The 20,589-nt window shown below is 31.8% G+C and overlaps 10 protein-coding genes across 10 annotated transcripts; 3 read left to right on the top strand and 7 right to left on the bottom strand.

Annotated features, from left to right (window-relative positions):
• Positions 1-761: 761 nt before the first annotated feature.
• Positions 762-4,220, top strand: BN7_5100 (Transmembrane E3 ubiquitin-protein ligase 1; the record flags this gene model as incomplete). The annotated part of the gene is made up of 3 exons (XM_011274350.1): positions 762-3,004; positions 3,145-3,172; positions 3,741-4,220. The coding sequence occupies 3 exons, from the start codon at positions 762-764 to the stop codon at positions 4,218-4,220; spliced, it is 2,751 nt and encodes a 916-aa protein (XP_011272652.1).
• A 212-nt stretch (positions 4,221-4,432) lies between these two features.
• PRS3 (ribose phosphate diphosphokinase subunit PRS3) lies at positions 4,433-5,395 on the bottom strand (the record flags this gene model as incomplete). Its single annotated transcript, XM_011274349.1, has 1 exon — positions 4,433-5,395. The coding sequence occupies one exon, from the start codon at positions 5,393-5,395 to the stop codon at positions 4,433-4,435; it is 963 nt and encodes a 320-aa protein (XP_011272651.1).
• Positions 5,396-5,738: 343 nt separating this feature from the next.
• Positions 5,739-7,663, bottom strand: BN7_5098 (BRCA1-associated protein; the record flags this gene model as incomplete). Its single annotated transcript, XM_011274348.1, has 2 exons — positions 5,739-7,593; positions 7,653-7,663. The coding sequence occupies 2 exons, from the start codon at positions 7,661-7,663 to the stop codon at positions 5,739-5,741; spliced, it is 1,866 nt and encodes a 621-aa protein (XP_011272650.1).
• A 41-nt stretch (positions 7,664-7,704) lies between these two features.
• Positions 7,705-9,038, bottom strand: BN7_5097 (uncharacterized protein; the record flags this gene model as incomplete). Its single annotated transcript, XM_011274347.1, has 2 exons — positions 7,705-8,710; positions 8,779-9,038. The coding sequence occupies 2 exons, from the start codon at positions 9,036-9,038 to the stop codon at positions 7,705-7,707; spliced, it is 1,266 nt and encodes a 421-aa protein (XP_011272649.1).
• Positions 9,039-9,332: 294 nt separating this feature from the next.
• RRP5 (Rrp5p) lies at positions 9,333-14,507 on the bottom strand (the record flags this gene model as incomplete). Its single annotated transcript, XM_011274346.1, has 1 exon — positions 9,333-14,507. The coding sequence occupies one exon, from the start codon at positions 14,505-14,507 to the stop codon at positions 9,333-9,335; it is 5,175 nt and encodes a 1,724-aa protein (XP_011272648.1).
• A 420-nt stretch (positions 14,508-14,927) lies between these two features.
• BN7_5095 (uncharacterized protein) lies at positions 14,928-15,485 on the bottom strand (the record flags this gene model as incomplete). The annotated part of the gene is made up of 1 exon (XM_011274345.1): positions 14,928-15,485. The coding sequence occupies one exon, from the start codon at positions 15,483-15,485 to the stop codon at positions 14,928-14,930; it is 558 nt and encodes a 185-aa protein (XP_011272647.1).
• A 257-nt stretch (positions 15,486-15,742) lies between these two features.
• On the bottom strand, positions 15,743-16,552 carry BN7_5094 (uncharacterized protein; the record flags this gene model as incomplete). Its single annotated transcript, XM_011274344.1, has 1 exon — positions 15,743-16,552. The coding sequence occupies one exon, from the start codon at positions 16,550-16,552 to the stop codon at positions 15,743-15,745; it is 810 nt and encodes a 269-aa protein (XP_011272646.1).
• Positions 16,553-16,719: 167 nt separating this feature from the next.
• Positions 16,720-17,700, bottom strand: BN7_5093 (uncharacterized protein; the record flags this gene model as incomplete). Its single annotated transcript, XM_011274343.1, has 1 exon — positions 16,720-17,700. One exon carries the CDS (start codon positions 17,698-17,700, stop codon positions 16,720-16,722), a length of 981 nt encoding a protein of 326 aa, XP_011272645.1.
• A 719-nt stretch (positions 17,701-18,419) lies between these two features.
• Positions 18,420-18,980, top strand: RPS10B (40S ribosomal protein eS10; the record flags this gene model as incomplete). The annotated part of the gene is made up of 2 exons (XM_011274342.1): positions 18,420-18,441; positions 18,706-18,980. 2 exons carry the CDS (start codon positions 18,420-18,422, stop codon positions 18,978-18,980), a joined length of 297 nt encoding a protein of 98 aa, XP_011272644.1.
• A 465-nt stretch (positions 18,981-19,445) lies between these two features.
• On the top strand, positions 19,446-20,156 carry RPS6 (40S ribosomal protein eS6; the record flags this gene model as incomplete). Its single annotated transcript, XM_011274341.1, has 1 exon — positions 19,446-20,156. The coding sequence occupies one exon, from the start codon at positions 19,446-19,448 to the stop codon at positions 20,154-20,156; it is 711 nt and encodes a 236-aa protein (XP_011272643.1).
• Between the last annotated feature and the right edge of the window lie 433 nt (positions 20,157-20,589).

The raw sequence follows: 20,589 nt of genomic DNA, 5'->3' as shown, positions 1-20,589 counted from the left end.
ATTAAGGTACAGTCTAATATAATTTATTTTTAAATATGTTAATAACATTTCAATAATAATTACATGTTATTTAAACTTGGTTTCCAGCTGTTTAAGCTTAAATTTCACTATATCAGGTCAATTTTTCATTATAGATGTTGGTATATATGGCTCATTATACAGCTTTAATATCAGATGTGTCTACGTTGTGTACCGTATATCAATATGTTACAACTTCTTTGAACGTCGTAGATTAAACAGGAATTTTGTATGGGTCATCGATAATCATTTATGCAACATTGTGGAGTGTTTTTGTCTGGCCAACTTATAAATGTCTATATAACTTCTGGTAACTTGTAAATCCGAGTTGTTCTACCATAAAACAAGTTATCACTGCTCGTTGCGCATTATTCTGAATCTGTCCAAAATGTGTTTTAGCAGTCCGATCATAAATTTCAGCAACTTATCTCCTGTTTTTCCCACTTGAGTGACTTGAATTTAAAACCGTTGCTTATACCTCTTTGTTTTAAAAACTCATATGAAACTACCATAATAGGAAACTTTCCTATTGGGTAATTCAGTCAATTATTATCGTGTCGCTAATATATCGAATGTTCCGCGAATTTGTTTTCTGATTAGGTGTGTACATTAATTACAAAGGCAAATTTGAATGTATCGTTATCAGTCGCTTTTAAATTTAATCAAGAGAGTCATATAATTGTTTTCGCACTGCTTTGTGTTAGGTTTTTCAAGCTAGACTTTAATTTTGAAATATAGAGAAGATGAATAGATACAATCTTGTATTTTTCATAATATTCCTTACGTTTTTGCTTCCAGGACCTCCAAGTACCCCCATAAATTCAGATGATCAATATGACAAGTTGGTTCAGTTTAAACATCACTTATATCAGTCTTATGAAAATTTTCAAAATCTTACATATGATGAAAATTGGCAAAACTTGACAGGCTTCCAATTGAGTTATCAAGATGTTTCAAATGGTCATGTAAATGAAACATATCCAATACCTGGTAAAGATTATACTCATTGGGAAGATAATCAAAATTATTCCATATTACCCGATGAAATAACTAATAACGCTAGAAAAGTCTGGAATAAAGAACAAGATAATGAAGATGATCAAAATAAGAACTATTATAGAAATATATCTGCAACTCTATATGGTGATTTTATCAATTCTAATAATTCATTCGTTAAAATGCCAATAACATTACCAAATTATCTTCATAATTATGATCCAGATCTTAGCAGTTCAGATTCACTCATAGGAACAACTGGGAATATCACATATCCTTATGGGAATACAAAAATTGATATATCAATAGTGAAACAAATTAATAAAAAATCATTCAATCGTCTTGATTCTAAGATAAAACTTATTAATATAGATTTTGAATTTTCAGATCAAGATGAATCTTCAAAACATTCTATTGAAACTAAAGGTTTTTATTTTGTTGAATCTGGTAATATTATAACGTCAACATCAAGTGCTAAATTTTTGAGTTTGTATGGTGGTTTGCAACATTTAACTTTTGATGAATTGAAATTTCTAGATGCGAAGAATTTAACTTTATCATATATGGAACAGTCATTGTTCAAAACTTTGAAAGCCAAGGATAATTTAGATATCAATTTTAATTACTTATATCAAATGATACAATCATCAGAATCGCATTGTGAATATATTGGTTATTTCCATTTGAATAAAGTAAATTTAACTTTAGATGAAATCAAAAATTTAGATGAAGAATTAATAAATCCAATCGGCCGTCCAATTGATTTTGATAAAGTTCCAAAGTTAAATCTATCGGGTTTATTATATTCCCCAGACTGTGCAATTAATTTAGAAATCCCTAAAGCCATTGGTATTAAAAAGGAAATTCAAATTTTCCAATTACATCAAATTATTATTGTTGGTATAATTTTACTATTAGCACAAATTTTCTTAATAATGAAGCAAATGAACCAAACAAATACACCTTCAACAATTTCTAGAATTTCATTTTGGTCAATTTGTCTCATGAGTTTAGTTGATGGATCTTTATCAATGCTTTATTTATTGAGTTCTGCGGTTCTGAACAAACTTTATTTACCCTTAACTGTTAGTGCTTTCTTATCCTTTATACTAGCATCAATATTTGAAATGAGATATATGATAAGTATATACGTTTCACAGTTAAACGAAAGAACTTTAAGTTTATTTACTGCTTTACAAGGAAGAGCCATGGATGATAATTCAGACGAGTATGGAGACCAACAAGGTCAACCACCTCAGCAACAGGAGCAACAACAGGAACAACAACCAGCAAATGATCCAATACAAGATGAATCACAAGTTAGCGGTGCTATTTATTCAAGGTTTTTTTTCACTTTAATTGTTTTCACATTTTTGATTTTAAACTCTGTTATGTGGCCAAAACATTTAAGAAAGAATTTTGAATATGGTTTACTATTACTATTGAACTCATATTGGCTACCACAAGTTTATAGAAATATTATCAGAGGATCTCATCGTTCTTTTAAATGGTGGTTTATTGGTGGAACAACTCTTATTAGAACAACACCTATTTTTTACATTTTTGTTATGAAATCAAATGTTTTCCAACATCATTATGATCCAACATATTTTGCAATAGTAATTGCTTGGTTAGGTTTCCAAATATTATTACTTTTCCTGCAAGAAATTTTTGGTGCAAGATTTTTCTTACCAAAATCATTATTACCACAAACATATAATTATCATCCTGTTTTGACAGAACAAGATCTAGAATCAGGATTTGGTATTGAACATAATCATGAAGCTATTGATGATCCAACAACCACCATCAATAAGGATTCAGGTGATGGTTCTTGCACAATTGATTGTGCAATTTGTATGAATTCTGTCAACTTGCCAGTTTTGAAATCTAATTTCGATCAACCATCCAATTTCATTGCTAGAAGAAGTTATATGGTTACACCTTGCAGACATATATTCCATACCCAATGTCTTGAAGCTTGGATGAAGTATAAATTACAATGTCCTGTATGCAGAAGCCCATTACCTCCACTATGATCTGATTTCTCCTAATTGATTCTGATATAATAATATAATTCGGCATGTTGAATATAATTTACTATAATGACTAATGATACCCTCGTTTTAGACGCAATTTTGTAGATATTGATAAAGTTGTAGATATTTCATTTTCATTTACATGAAGAGTTTCGAGAAGTAAGCAAAAAAAAAAAAAAAAAGTTGGAGATGTACAAATAACAAGTAACCAAGTACCACTGGTCAAAATACTCAAGTATAATTGTCAAAATTGTATCAATCATGAGCGAACAAAAACAGTGCGTTAAAAATAGTTCAAATCAATTTCAAATGGTATTTACTAACATTTTGTTTCTAAATCAGATACAGAGCATGTCTCTTTGGTATGTTTTATGATGATCAACTGATGCTGAGATCAAGATATACTAACTAGTTTGAAAGATATGGACGGTTTACTTATAAACACCGAAGATATATATACAGAAGTCACAAATGAATTATTAGCAGAGCATGGTAAAGGTCCTTTGAGTTGGGATGTCAAGATTCAATTACAAGGTCGTCCAGGTCCAGAGGCTTCTAGATTATTGATTGAAGCTTATGAATTACCGTATACACCAGAAGAATTAATTGAAAAAAATATTAAAAAACAAGTATGTTATTGAAGATCGATATTCAATGGATAATAATTTATTAACTATTGAATTTTAGGAAGCTAAATGGAAAAAATGCCAATTCTTGCCAGGTGCTGCTGAATTAATTAAATATCTTGATTCCAAAAAAATCCCATTTGCATTAGCAACATCATCAAATAAAATTAATTTTGAACGTAAGACTGGTCATTTAAAAGACATCTTCAATCTTTTCGGTGAACATATTGTTACGGGTGATGATGAAAGAATTCCAAAAGGTAGAGGTAAACCATTTCCAGATATTTGGTTAGCGGCTTTAAAATCATTAAATTCTAAATTATCAACAGATGAAGCAGAGATCAAACCTGAAGAATGTCTTGTTTTCGAAGATGCATTACCGGGGCTTATTGCTGGTAAAGCTGCTGGTGCTTTTGTAATTTGGGTTCCAGATCATAGAGCTTTGAAAGTTATGAATGGTGAGGAACATAACCATATTGCTGGACAAGGTGAATTATTGAATTCTTTAACAGAATTTCAAAAAGAAAAATACGGATTATAAACAATAGTTTAAATAACTTAAATCATAAAATTATAATAAATGTGTGTTTTGCTTTTTAATACTGCACCCGGGCCCACAAATATCCCTACTCTGTATTTAAATCTATATACTCCTTCTTTCGATATCACTTTTCCAAATGAAAACCCCCTATGGACCAAAAAAAAAAAGAACATAACAATTTATGTATCTTGGAACAATCAAACTTTGATATTTCATAGTGGAGCATTACGGAATAAATATGAAACACTTTCACCATTATGCAAACGACGTATACCTTCAGCCAAGACACTACTTATATCTATAGTATCTAACTTTGGACATTCTTGTAATTTTTCTTCAAATGGAACTGTATTTGTACAAACAACTCTATCCAATTTACTATTATTGATATTCTTGATAGCATTACCTGATAAAATACCATGTGTAACAATAGCAATAACAGATTTTGCCTTATTTTCTAATAAAACTTCAGCAGCTTTAGCTAAGGTACCACAAGTATCAGCCATATCATCAACAATTAAACAAATTTTATCGGTAACATCACCAACTAAAACCATTCTTGAAACTTCATTAGCTCTTGCTCTTTCCTTATGGATCAATGCAAAATTTAAATCTAAACGATCAGCTAAACCTGCAGCTCTTTTAGCACCACCAGCATCTGGTGAAACAATGATAGCTTCTTCATATGGGATATGTTCTCTGATATATCTGACAACACTTGGTTCAGCGTATAAATTATCTACTGGGACATCAAAAAACCCTTGGATTTGAGAAGCATGTAAATCCATAGTAATAACATGGTCACATCCAGCAGTTGTTAACATATCAGCCATTAATTTGGCTGTAATTGGAGCTCTTGATTTATCTTTTCTATCTTGTCTAGCATAAGGGAAATTTGGTATCACAGCAGTAATACGACGAGCTGAAGCAGTTTTACAAGCATTGATCATGATTAACAATTCTAAAACTCTATCATTAACAATACCTGATCCAACTTGCATAATAATGTAAATATCTTCATCACGAACTGATTCATTAATAGAGAATGAAACTTCACCATTTGAATCTCTCTTCAATGTGACATCGGTTAACTTGATACCTAATCTTTTAGAAACAAGTTCAGCCAGCACTCTGTGGACATCATTAGCGATTAACTTTATTGAGTTCTTAGCCATTTTGTTATATATATGGACTCGATTTTAATATTTGGTAAATTGGTAATACTTTGAAATCTAGCAAATTATTGAATGATAAACTTCCAAAACACAGAATTACTCAACTCTTGAATGGTTTATATTATATTAAAGATTTCATTTGTAAAAGCAGCTTTCTTTTACTTTTTAATTAATTTAGCCATTTGACCTGAGCGAAAGAAAAAAAAAATTTCGACTTCTTTTCGCGGATTATATAATCTCTTATCTTACTGACGTCCCGCGCGCCGAATACAGTTAATAACAATTTTTACTACAAATTCAATCAACTTTAATCGTGTATTCATAATCTCATTAACTAGTAGTATCAGCGTTTCCTATTCTTCCGGGAAGAGGATGAGCTTTCTTGCATAACAACAGTACCATTCTTGACATCATCAGATGCATCTTTGAACTTACTTTGAGACTCCAAGTAAAACATTAAATCCGTTACCTGTGATTGTAATTCTTCATTTTGTGACTTTAAATTTGTTTGATCAAGTTCTAATACTTTAATCTTCTCTGAAAGTCCTTCAGTAATTGCTTGCTCGTCCTTCCATTTTTTCTCAAATATTTTTGCTAAACCTTTCACTTTTTCAGTATGAGCCAATTTAGCTTCTAAAGTAGCTTCTAAAGCTTCAGTTTTAGCATTCATTTTATTCTTTAGATCTGGGATAACAGAGGCCAATTGCTTAAGCTGGGATTCTAGTCTATTAAAGTTTGTAGATATTTGCTGATTATGTTGAGCCATTTCTTGGAAAGATGCAGCTGATTCAGCTAACCTTGATTCATAATAATCTCTTTGTGACTCTAATTGTGATAACAAGACATTTGTATATTCAAATGCATAATCTCTATTCTTCTCTTTATCCTTAGAATTATCCTCTGAAGATGAGCATGAATTAGAATTCCCTGGCAGTTCAACCAATTTTCCATCACTCTCATTCTGTAATAACCTATGGACATAATTATCACCTGCATAATCCCAAACTCTCTGAGAAGAAATATCCATAGCAAAGCAGTGATTTGTACTTTCGTAATGCTGGATGGCATGTTTTGAATTATATCTACCACAGCCAATGTTACCACAAATTAAACAGATCCATAAATTTTGCTCACCTCCGCAAACAGTACATTTATCTAATCCTTCTCTTGACATTAAAGGATTGGCCATTAAATTAGAATATCGACAAACCGGACACGTATCATCTTTCCATTTACTCAAGCAATTACAATGGAATGTATGTTGACAAGAAATTGTTAATAACCCAGTAGTTTCTGAATCCATTCTTTCAAGACACACGGGGCATGTAGGTAATTCTTTCACGATGCTGGAGGATTCTAGTTCACCATTCCTATCATTTTGATCCCTTTTCCTTACTTCCAAAGTGAATGGGTCTTCTAATAAATAAGGTATACCAGCTTGTAAATTATAAGAGGAATTTAAAGGTTTAAAAATGACTGACTTTACAAATATAACATGACATTGTTCTGATTCCATTGAATTAAAACTTCTTCCATTGAAATCACTCTGAAATTTTCTTGCGCTTTCATTATTCCTAAATTTCATCAATACCATAAATCTATTGGGATTATCACTTTTAATCAATCTAAAATGTGAGACATTTGAAGTAACAGTTGTACCTAAAAACACCAACAGATCAGTTGGTGAAAAGTAGTTGGGGACTGCAACAATAGCCACGGTGGTGTCATCACTTTCAACTTCTATATCCTGAGTTGTTGATTCATATTCTTTGTACAATCGTACAACACCATAATTCATGAATTTGGCCTTCAACGGCTCATTTTGTAAATTCTTCTTCATTCCCAAGTTGTCTAAGCAAGTGATTTCAATTGCACTGAATCTATAATCACTTCTCTCCGTCTCACAGGATACCTCGATTAGCTTTTTGTATTTTGAATGCCCTTCTACTTCTCCTCTTCCTTCTGGTTGAATCAATGGCTTGAAAATATTCTCTTCTTCAATGGCTTTCGAGCACCACGAATCAACGTCCACTTCGATTTTCGAGCTCGTTCTAGTCTGCTCAGGCCTTGTAAAATCAAAGAAGACAATGTACCTGTTCTTCTCACTCATAAATACACTAGCCTCAACATCAATGTGCAGTCTGGACTCTGGTGTTACTTGCTTTAGATTTTGAGTCAGTTGTGTCAAAGTTTTGCCTCTGTTTTGTGCTACAAGATTATTTTTTTTTGTCAAAGCTCGCGATTACGAATTAAGTACATTTCAATCATCCATTTTTGTCTTCTGTACAACAAAACACTTGCTTCTTTCTTTAATAACTCAAAGTTTCAGATGGTTCCACTTGTTGGTAGTCAAATTGGCGAATCAATTCCAACTTTTCTTGTTCCAATGCTTTGGCCGAAACCCAACCGCGTCCTGGAATGAAAATACGTCTAAGTGGTTTACCTTTCTTATCAATCATTGGATGGTCTAAAACCGATGGAACCGGTTTTTCTGGATTATGAACATTCAAGTCTGTCCTTGCCTTTCTTAATACCCTGTTAGTGTGCAGTGATGGCTCTGTCTCTGATTGGTCCTGTGTATTGCCAATATTTGGTTTATCTACCTTCTCAATGTCAATTTCTCTTGGAATGTTGATTTTGGATGCAATGCTGTATAAAGGTTTTAATAAATTATCATTTTTATGTTCTGGTTTAACTTCTGGTTCAATTTCCAATTTGACTTTTTGTAATTTTGTTTGATTGTTTGCAGTTGAATTTTGGTTGTTGACTGATGGATTTGAAATGTTTAAATTTTGCTTTTGGAATCGAGATCTCCATCTCAATTTGCCTTCTGGGGTATTCAAATCAAATGTAGATCCATTGAATGCAATCAAACATGGTTTAATCTCGGAACTCTCAACAATTGAATTCTCCTTTTCATCAAAATTTTCGTCAGGAAGAGAAGAATGTTTTTGAATCATTGATGATCCAGTCTCTTTCCCGCTATTCCAATCACATGGTATCGAGATGTTTGAATCTTTCTCAGCAACGGTGGATTGAACTATATTGTCTTCTAATTTGGAATCACTAGCTGTTTTCTCTATGCTTTCCGATTCTGTTTGAGAATAATAAAAGATTCCTAGACCTATAAAACCAATGATTTTCCATATTGGAATGTTATTCCAAATCCCCCAGATTATCTGTTCATCTTGTTGTTGACTTTCATTTGATTTGAACTCATCGATATTTGATGGAGTAGTCAGGTAATCAAAGCATGATAACACTTCTAATGAAAACGTTGATACTCTATTTGCTTTCAGCACTTTTTGTATACACCTAACAAAAAGAGAAAGTTGGTTAGTTCTTAAGATCCTTCATTGCAAAGAACAAGATTTGATACTTACCCAAACACACGTTTAGAATCACCATCACGGCCAAACTTGGATTCTGTTTCTTTCACTAATTGAGCGCCATATCTATTAAAACAAGCCAATCCATTGGAAACCTCCTCACACAGGATGAACTTTTTGAACAGTGTAGTTTCAGCAACTTCCAAGATCGCTCGAGATCTTGTTTTCGTCTCTAAATGATTTGCATTTGTAAACTCGGAACGCACAATTGACACCAACGATGTGATAACAACGAACCAACCCTTTAATTGCATTTTCTTTTGTGTTTGCCTCTTCAATGTATTCTTTGAAACACCATTAGTTCAGAATCTGATGAATGAAAACATTAATTACCGCTCTGTGTTTATAAATATTGTAATTTACGGCCTTTGCAAATTTCGTTTTTGTGTCACAGCGTCACTCAAATATTTTAAAAGAATTACAATTGACTTTACATTTCCGATATTCTATGATACTTTTTTTCATAATATTAACATGATTACAATAATATACACGATCAATTGACTCTTAACCTTCTTATGAAATCAACTTCACTTTAGATAATTAAATTATTCCTTATTTTTTTGAACATATTCTTGAGCTTTAGCTTTAACATAATCAGCAGTCTTGGTATCACCTTGTTTTTCAGCAAATGATAACCATTTACCAAAGAAAAATTTTGCTTGTTTACGACTGACTTTTCTGCTTAAAACTCTTTCGAAAAGATCACTGACCTTTTTGTTTTCATTCTTTTTAATCTCTTGATCAATATAAACATTCCATAAATCGATACGTTTTGGAACATCTGCAATTAAACCTTCAAATAATGTACGACCTTGTTCAGCGTCACCTTTAGTGAATTCCAATTGAGCAAATTTACGAACAACTTCTATATGATCACGTTTTGGTAATGAGTTTAATGATGAAGCTAATACTTCATGAGCTTTGTCAGATTGGTTTTGATCCAATAAATAACTACCATAACTGACCCAAACTGAAACTGATTCTTTACCAAATTTCTTTGTAATAACTTTAAACAATGATTCCGCTTTTGAAAATTTCTCAGATAAAATATAGATACTAACAAGTTTTTGATGCATGACTAATGAATCCATATATTCTGTGGAACGCTTGAAAGCATCTTCTAATGTTTCTTTAGTACCAAATGTATTTTCTAAATTGAGTAACGCGATCCAAATATTCAATTTTTCTTGTTCTTCTCTATAATTGATGGTTTTCAAGGCACGTTCAGCAATTTCTCTAGCTTTTTCAATTTCACTTAATTGAAGTTGGAATGACATGTAATTCATCCAAACAATTGAAGAATTTGGATTACCAATGATTAATCTTTCAAAATCGGAAACAGATTGTGGAGCTTTGGATTGTAAATCACCAGTAGTATCTTCCACAACTTCTTTGGTTTTTCTCTTCTTTTTGGATTTAGAATCTGTGAAATCTTCTTCATCACTTGATTCATCATCGTGAACTTGATCTAAAATGCTTGCAGTCCAGTCAAAACCATTGGTTGTTAATCCTGTGATTGATTTATCTTCTTTAGATTCCTCTTCTTCTTCATCTGAGCTTTCTTCTGAGTCTTGCTCGTTAAAAGCATCTTCAACAATAGCATCTTCTTCTGCTTCATCTTCTGAATCTTGTTTATCATCAGCTTCTTCAGAATCAGAATCTTCTTCGACATTTTCTTCAGATGCATCTTCCATGTCAACATCTTCATCTTCATCCGCATTTTCAATAAAATATGATGCTTTCATACCTAAGGATAATTGTTTCTTACCAGTATCAACGGCTAATACTTTAACTTTAACTCTATCACCTTCACCAAACAAGGCTTCTAAATCGGTAACATCATTGTCCGCAATTTGGGAATGATGACATAGACCACTGATGTTCAAAGTACCGTCTAATTTAACGAAAACACCAAAATCTGTAACTCTTCTAACTGAACCTTCGAAAATATCTCCAATGACAATGTCTTCGAAACGTTTCAAAATGTTTAATTCACCATTGACTTCAGATTCTTTTAGTGTCAAAGTAACATTACCTTCTGTATCAGCATTGATGATCTTACCTATAACTTGTTGATGTGGTTTGTAATATTTCTTCCAGGCTTTGATAAATGAATCAGAAACATCACTAACTTTAACATAACCAGTAACTGTACGACCTAATGAAATAAACAAACCTTTATCAGAAATGTTTTTAACAAAACCATGGACAACATCACCACGTTTCAAGTCGTCTGATTTGGAAATTAATTTATCTTTAGCGTCATTTGAACGTAAAGACACATTTAGTTTTTTATTGTGTTCATCAACAGACAAAATTTTAGCTGGTAAGATTTCATTCTTTTCGAAAACATCTTCTAATTTTTTAGAGTAATCATCTAGAGCATCGGTGATAAATGACATAGCAGTAACATTTTCAGCTAATTCAACAATGACAAAACTTTCAGTTATTCTCAAGATTCTTGATGGAACAACAGCACCAACTTTAACATCTTCAATGGTAGAAATTGAATCTTGTCTTCCTGTTAATAATACATTGTGATTTTCAGCGTCAACAGCTTTAACTTTAACTTTCAAAGCTGAACCAATTGGGTAATTACCATCTAAATCCTTTAAAGCTGAAGCATCACCTGGTAAGTCCATAAAAGAAATTCTACCTTTAATTGATGGTGATAAGTTCAAAAAGAAAAATCCAACTGTGGCATTATTGATGAATGCAACCCATTCAGTACCAACTGTTAATTTGTCAAAAGATAAAGCTTCAGTAGTACCTTCTGTTAAATCAGATTTTTTAGCACTCAATTCAATCAAAATTTGCTTAGATCTACGGTGACTGATTGGTAAGAATCTATGATTACGAGCATCATGGAAACCAATAACTTTAACATCAATAATATCACCTTTTTTGAATGGAGCTAATGGTACCTTTGGATTCTTGATTTCGTCATATGTTTCGTAGATTTGAGAGACATCAACTCTACCTTGAATATTATCAGCAAGTTGAACATTCAATTGACTTTGTTTGACACTCTTGATTAAAGCTTTTGTTAATTTACCTGGAACAAATTCCTTAGCTGATTTTATTGTTTGATCAACTGGGTTGACAATATCATCAGATGTTGTTTTCTTTTCTTTTAATGAAAGCAAAAATCTGTTATGTTCTTCGTCAGTTCTAATAACTCTGACAGAAACTGATTGATTAACATGGAAAACAGAAGATAAATCATCGACAGGTCTTGAGGTTGCATATTTAGCTAAAATCAAACCAACAAGTTTAGCACCGAAGGCAACGAAAATACCTTTATTGGTAACTGATTTAACATAACCTGGAATTAGTTGCTCAGAAATTGAAATGTCAGAGAATTTAACAGGTAGTTTATCTTCTTGAGCAGCTGTAATTAAAGATTTCTTAGCTGTCAAATTGAACAATCTTGAACGTGAATCTTTATCTAAAACCAAACCTTCAATTGATGAACCAACTTCTAATCTCTTTAAGATCGCACGATTTTGCTCAAAGTTACCATCTGATAAATGACCTTCAAAGATAACACCTCTCAAGTTATTTCCTGGAATTTCAACAATTACAGATTCCTTAGATTTTTCAACAATTTCAACCTTCAATATAGATCTTCCAACGACTAATTGCTCCAAAGCTTGTTGTTGTTCTTCAGTTGTTTCCTCAGAAAGTCTACAGCTGACTGAGATTCTATGTGTTTCTTTGTTAACAGATGCAATTCTAACGGTAATAGTTTGGCCTAAACGTAAATGATCTTCTGGTTTTTTCACAAATGTTTCACTAATTTCTGATTTTGGTAAGAAAGCTTTTAAATTACCAAAGAATGAAACTAAGGCACCACTTGGTCTGAATGAAGTAACAGTAACGGAAGTTCTTTCACCAACTTTAGCATCATCAATTTTGGTAATCACATTTTCTATACCAACCAAGGATTTTTTCAATGTAACTGTAATTTCTGAAGTGTATTTTGAAATATTTATTATTCTACCTCTAACTTTTGAACCAATTTTGAATTTTCTTTCTGGGTAAATTAATTTGACATCACTCATATGAGCAGCTGGAACAACAGCTTCAAATTGCTTGAAAATCTTGATTTTCATTGAATCCTCTGAAACACTAATTACTTCACCGTTAACTTTCTCACCTAAAGGCAAATCTTGTGCTTTCAAATATTTTTGTTCGATAACTTTTGGATCCATTGTTAAGACATAACTGTTATCAAGTTGAGAAAACCCAAGAACACGAGCTTTATGTTGAGATCCAATGGTGTATGTAATGGATAAACCAGCGGTAGTATCAGCTCTTGAAGTATGAGCCTGACCATATCTATCACCGCCTATTTTAACATAAATGTAATTACTATCATAACCTTTTACCTCAACTGATTCGAAAATATGACCTAATGGGAAAGCATCTAATGGAGCAGATGAAACTTCTGTATCATAATTTGTTTCATTTAAATTCAAAACATGAGGTAAAACGGAAAGAACGAGTTTTTTAGCACCGTTAGATAAAATAACAGCAATGACTCTAGCCTTAATATTTGACCCAATTGCATATTTATGTTTGATTTCTTCAGCACTGTAAGTACCCAAATGAGTTAAATTTATAGATGAATCAACTAAACCATATGTTTTAGTGGCTAACCCATCTTGGTGAACTTCTGTGATTAAAGTTTCGATGTAATTACCTGGTACAATGGAATCAATAGATGAAGTGGTAGTGACTGGGTTTTTCTTACCGGTATTTAATTTGACAGTGACAGTACGGGCATTTTTGTTCACAACAGTTGATAAGAAAACAGTACCTGGTACTATAGCAGTTGAATCATAATTTGCATTTTTCAATTCCTTATTTGAAATAAACCCTCCTAATCCTTCTCTTCCTGTATCTAAGATTAAACCATGATCTTCGACACTTTTAACAGAAACTTGTAATGTTGTACCAGCGACTAAATCATCATCTTCGAGATCCTTATTGGTTGTTTCTATTTCAACAGATAATTGAATACGTTTCTTATTTTGCTTCTTTTTACCTTTTTGTGTTGATTCAACAACAACTGCACGAAGCCATTGGCCAATTTTGAAAAATTTAGACAATTGTGGAAATTCTTTTGACTCTTTTGTCTTTAAGGTACCTTTAGTTGTTTTGTTTTCTTCATCTTGTTCTTCGTCTTCACTTTCATCTTCATCTTCGTCTTCACTGTCACTTTCTTCAAAATCTTCAAGTTGTTTCGTAATTGATGATGAGATGGATGTAATTGGGACATAACCAATCAAATTATCAGGCAATGCTAAAGCTAAATCCAAACGATTAATTTCTAAGATTTGACCTAACACAGATGTACCAGGTTGTAATGATTTGAAGTTTAAGCTTTCAATTTTAACTGATGGTTTATCATTTGAATCTTGAGTTTTGGAAACTTTTGATGTCTTCTTCTTCTTTAAAGGACGTTGATCATCTGATTTAGTTGAAGGTTGACTAGCTCCAGAAGATTCTTTTCCGAATAAGACATCACCAGCAGCTTCATTAGCAACTTCTTTCAATTCTAAAGGAGTCAAGGCTGAAGCACCACCTCTTGGGAATGATACTTCACTCTGTTCTAATATGGATTTCTGAGGTGCTTTGGTTGCATCTTCTCTGACCAAAGGAGACTCTTTTTTCTTTGAATCAGCATCAGATCTTCTTCTCTTACTGACAACCATTTTGACAGATCAGTATTATGATATACTGGATGTATCTTTGAAGAGGTAAAGAGTAATGTTGAACTTTTAAATATTGATATCTATGTATGTATAATGCTTATACAAAAAAAAATTCTAATTAAAAAATTTATCGATGCTGCCCAAACCATTTTGCCTTATTTAATAATATGGCACATCGCGATGAGCTAAAGCTCAGTATTAAGTACCATGAATTTAGCTAAGAAATGGCTGGTTCAAAAGTCTCAATTTGAATACTTAGCTGAGTATCACTTTGATGTCTCAGGTAGATTTATACTTGCCTTGGAATCTCTTACACTTTAAAAAGGGATCTACGTTAAATGAAATATAATATTGTTTGAAAAAAAAAAAATATCCTGAGCATTATATCTTTACATTTCTATCCTTGATTAACAATTTTATTTAATTTTGTAAAAGTTGACCAACAACTTTTGATAATTTATTAACTGGAACTTCTTCACTGGCAGGTTCTCCGATGATGAACTTAGCATTTTTATTATTTTGGAAAGTTTCTTCAATCAATTTTACGCTTTTTTCATCAACTAAAGAGGTTTCTTTGTTTTTGGCTAAGAATTGGTCAAATTTGTTTGAAATTAATAGCTCATAAAGTTGAACAAGACCTTGAATTCTTTCAGTGTATTCATTTTTAGTTGAAAAGATGTATGGTGGTAATAAATGGAGGTATAATGTAAAATCTGAGCTTGTGAATTGGATCAAACCTTTAACTAAAATCTTTATAGTGGAGTCTTGTCTTTCAACTGAAGTTTCATCACTTAATTCATATAATTTTAATAAAGCCAAGTTGGAATTTAAATCACTGAATCCATTTTCATATTGATCAAATAAGTAATCTTCTAAATCTTTGATAACAGATACATCATATCTTTTTAATGTGGTTAAAATTTCATCAATAACTTCTGGTCTTTGCTCTGGTCTTTCAATTAAAGTGTTTGTGCTCATTATGACAAGTATTGTTCTGAATGTACGTATTTACTCTCCGTCTTTTATATATCCTCAATCGTTCAATATTACACTTTAAAAATATTCCAATATCGAAAAATTCGCCAAATTTTCGCGATTTCAGAGGGAAGGAAAAAAAAAAAAAAAAAACTACCATTGTTATGGGCAGAAGAACGATAAAGATTTCGATAAGAGAATTACAATTTTGTACCAGACTTTTTACAACTATATGTGTATTCAAACTCGGTGAAAACAGCCTATGAAAGCCCTTTCGCCGCCACTATAATGGAAAATATCAATCCCATCACCATGATGGACAAATTCAATCCATTGACACCAGATGGAAATGTGTGTATGATGAATGACATGCAAATTATAAATCCTATATGTATGAGTGTCAAACATGAACCCAAGGCCGATTTGATAATTTTTTGAACACCTTGGTGACCCTTCTGGGGTATGAATGATAGTATAACTGATAAAAGTAAAGCGATCATGAAAATCAATAAAACTAATCTCAATACACCTAAAACTTGTAGCCATTTACTTAATTTATCTAAATCCATTGAATCTTTGAAATCTGTAGCAAATTCATCAAAATATAAATCATAAATTGTATCATCAAATATACTTTGTAAATCATACATAAAATCGGAGTTCAATCCGAAGTAGTTAGCTGCAGGTCTATCTAATTGGAATGATAAACTTAAAATTTTACCCATTTCAAGATCTTCAGGTTCAACATCAATATCATATTCATATAATTTGAAGCTTAATAATAAGTCAGCATTTGTTATTATTACTGCAGGTTCTAAAACTTTTGTTGATGTCTCATTCGTTGAAATCCCATCAATCATTGAAATCAAATCAGTTGGATTATCACCATAAACACCAAGATCTGAAGGCAAAAATTTTAAAGGTAATATTGATTGAAAAGTTCTTGAAGAAACTAGAATCCAGACCCATATTGAAAAACATATTGTCCACTTAACTAATAAAAGTTCTTTAGTGTTGCTATTGTTCTGATCTTTGGAGCTCTCGCTCTCTACCTCATTGGCTTTAGGCATCACTAGAACTATTGATGAAAAGTTGGAATGGTTTATTGATGTCAACCACCTTCATCAGGTATATCAGTTTCCCTCCATTGATTATTCTTATATTGTATGAGAAATTTATGGTTAATTTGTCAAATCAGATTTTTTATAAAAAAAAAAGATAAACACATTTGAGAATATTAATTTGAAGCATTTCTCATTGATAAAAAACAGTTCCAAATAACACCAATAGAAGAAGAGAATGGTACTTGAAATTGCTTTGGCATTATTAGAAAGTTAATGAATTGAACTAATGGCCAAACCATGTAATTTGCAATTAAAGTTGAGAAATATATTTTTCTAATCTTCTCTGATAAGGTAAATTTATTACCACCTTCTAAGACAAAATTTGAATATGAAAAAAAACAAAATAATGAAATTGGTGAGAACACTAATTGATCAGACATCACCCTTTCTAAAACTGATACAAATGTTGGTTCTGTTGTATAAAAATGATTTAATACCCAATACCAACAAACTTGAACAAAAGCCATTACAAATCCCCAAAACATGAACCCAATAAATCTGTAAAAATTGAAGACATCATCATCGGTTTGATGTGATAATTTTTTGAAACTTTCACCACTTTGTAAAAGATTTCTATGACCATGATTATTATGAATTGTTGGATCACCATAATCTGTGTAAAGTAAATCTTCATTTTGTTCTTCATCTCTAAAATTTGAACCCCCATTATAATTTGCTAATTGAATTGAGCTTATACTATCAGATCTTGATGCTCTTTTATTATTTTTCATCATAGATAAGAAGCAATAAAGGCTTTGAGCTAAAGTATCTGAAAATCCATATAGTAATATATTTGCCGTTATAGTTGTGAGTAAGACAGTTCTCTCATACATGGAGTTATACCTTAAAATTAGCTTGTATAATAAGCACATGAGCACTATTAAGATAACCCAATTTAAAATTGGAATGTAAAGCAGTTTAAATTGAGATAAAAATTTAATGATTCTATATGTTAAAGTCTTGTTATTGTTAGTGTTATTGTTCATGTTGTTATTTTCATCGTTAGTAGAACCGTCAGCAGTCTGGCTTTCTAGGTCACCTATGCTCCCATGTCTATGTATGCTAGTATTATCATCTTCCAGACGTATTGACATTTGTATCTGTTTGTGTTGTGTGAAAGTAGTCTGTCTCTATTGTTCTTTCAAGTTATCAGTCGTATCAGTAAAACATTCCTGTTTTTCTTAACAAACAAAATGTGTCAAGACTAGAGTAATCTTAGTTTCCTGAAACCTCATCATGTGATACTCCTTCAGGGCATAAGAATCAGATTACATGTGACTATCTCCACCCACACACCTCTACTCCTCCCAAGGTATTTTATCTTTGATATGCGCAGCACCCACAAAACTTCAAACTCTTTCTCTCTCAGCGAATTCCAAAACAGTACTGGAAAATCCAATGGTAAGTGACACACCCGCAAAAGCTACTACTACGTACCCAGTGTGTTCGCGAATTCTTTAATAAAAAAATTGTTGCGTCTCTCACACAGGCACTGGGTTTGGTGAAAAAAGTTCAAGACCAGAAAAGTATTCAACAGAAAACTAGATTAGTGAAATCTTCCTTTTGACTACTACACTGTTAATCATCAAATAGTATTCCCAACATGCTTATTCCAAAAGAAGACAGAAACAAAATCCACAAGTACTTATTCAACGGTATGTTATAGATCATGAACTACTCAAAAGCTCAGAAGTGAATGTATTGTATTAGTGTTGGATTTGATATGAACTGATTGATGTATGAGAAATAAAGTCAAAAGTAATAATAAAAAGAGTGGACAACTTTATATTAAAAACGTTTCAAATCAAGAACAATGAAAGGGATTGATATAAGAAGTATATCAGAACTACAAGAATAATCAAGATGTTTGGAATGAATCATGCCCTTAATTATGCAAAAAAAAGTTAATTAAACTGATCAAAATTCAAAAGTACAAAGTAAACAAAATAAAATTAGAACTATCTGGCTAATGAACACTTGAACAACACCACATGATTTATACTTTTTGTCCACTTCCTCAAAAAACATTTCAAATCCAACATACATCCACAAACTTGTCTATTATTATAGAGTATTTACTAACTATTTTTAAACAGAAGGTGTTGTCGTTGCTAAAAAAGACTACAACCAAGCTAAACATGATGAAATTGACACCAGAAACTTATATGTCATCAAAGCTTTACAATCATTAACCTCAAAAGGTTACGTTAAAACCCAATTCTCATGGCAATACTATTACTACACCTTAACTGATGAAGGTGTTGAATTCTTACGTGAAGATTTACATGTCCCAGAAGGTGTTTTACCACAAACCAGATTACAAGAATCTGCTCCAGAAAGACCAGGTAGAAGACCACAAGGTAGAAGATATTAAATCAAATTTTAAATTTACATTTAATTGTTTAAAGAAAAGATTTAAGATTTGGTGAGGGTTTATATGTATTTTGTACTGTTTAATAAAATTGAAAAAATAAATTTATCTCATTAGGAAATTAATGAATGTAGAATATTTACCCTTATTTATTGCCCACAAAATGATGTTATCTAACTACATACTATATTGATTACATTTATAGTCTTAAACATTTGACATGTTATACATTTAGGGCTTCTGAACTTCGGATCACGTGAGTGTGACTGTGGTTTTGACTGAATATCTGCCAATTCTAGTAGTGATTACCAAAACATCTTCACACCATCGCGAATTCTGCCAAACTCTCGCGGTGTTTTGTTGGAAAAACTAGTGAATTATCAACGAAAAACAAAATCAACACTATGTATGAAAACAGTTGATTATATACACTTCTAATAGAGTTTTAGCTATATCAACACAACCAAGATGAAATTAAACATTGCTTATCCAGCTAATGGTACTCAAAAAGTCATCGACATTGAAGATGAACACCGTGTCAGAGTTTTCTACGACAAGAGAATCGGTGCTGAAGTTGATGGTGAATCAGTTGGTGATGAATTCAAAGGTTACGTTTTCAAAATCACCGGTGGTAACGATAAACAAGGTTTCCCAATGAAACAAGGTGTTTTATTACCAAACAGAGTTAAATTATTATTAGCTAAAGGTCACTCATGTTACAGACCAAGAAGAACTGGTGAAAGAAAGAGAAAATCTGTTAGAGGTGCCATTGTTGGTCCAGATTTAGCTGTTTTATCATTAGTTATTGTTAAACAAGGTGATGCTGATATCCAAGGTTTAACTGATGAACAAATTCCAAAAAGATTAGGTCCAAAAAGAGCTAACCATATTAGAAAATTCTTTGGTTTATCAAAAGAAGATGATGTTAGACAATATGTTATCAGAAGAGAAGTTGTTAAAGGTGAAAAGAAATACACTAAAGCTCCAAAAATTCAACGTTTAGTTACTCCACAAGCTTTACAAAGAAAACGTCATTTGAAATCATTGAAAATCAGAAATGCTCAAGCTCAAAGAGATGCTGCTGCTGAATACGCTCAATTATTAGCTCAAAGATTACATGAACGTAAATCTGAAAAAGCTGAAGTTAAAAAGAGAAGAGCTTCATCATTAAAAGCTTAAATCTAATGATCAAAGTTTAATCATAAAATTAAAGGGGGAAAGAAACAAAGTTATTTGTTGTTGTTGTTGTTTTAATACAAAGTAATGAAATATATCATCTTAAAAAAATTCATTCTATAATGTTAAAAGGGTTGTGTTTTTTTGAAAGTTCATAGGATAGTTTTTTTATTTATCTGTAAAATAAAAAGGTAAAAAAAAAGGAAAATATTGATTTGTAGTAACGTAAGTGCCAGTTTCTTTATTCAAAGCCGTATATTCTACTACGTGAGCTTACTATGAATTGAAATTTACTTTCTATGGTTGTAACTTGTTACTTGAGTCCTGACTAATTTATATTTAGAAATACTTGATATCATTTACGAAGATCATATCGGTACATCCGCACACCATTTGTTTTGTTTTCTCGATTGTTTATATTGTTAATTAAATAAAG

The sequence above is a fragment of the Wickerhamomyces ciferrii genome, contig 00198, assembly GCF_000313485.1.
Source record: "Wickerhamomyces ciferrii WGS project CAIF00000000 data, strain NRRL Y-1031 F-60-10, contig 00198, whole genome shotgun sequence".
Taxonomy (NCBI): Eukaryota; Fungi; Ascomycota; class Saccharomycetes; order Phaffomycetales; family Wickerhamomycetaceae; genus Hansenula; species Hansenula ciferrii.
This window is presented reverse-complemented; position numbering and strand designations above follow the sequence as displayed.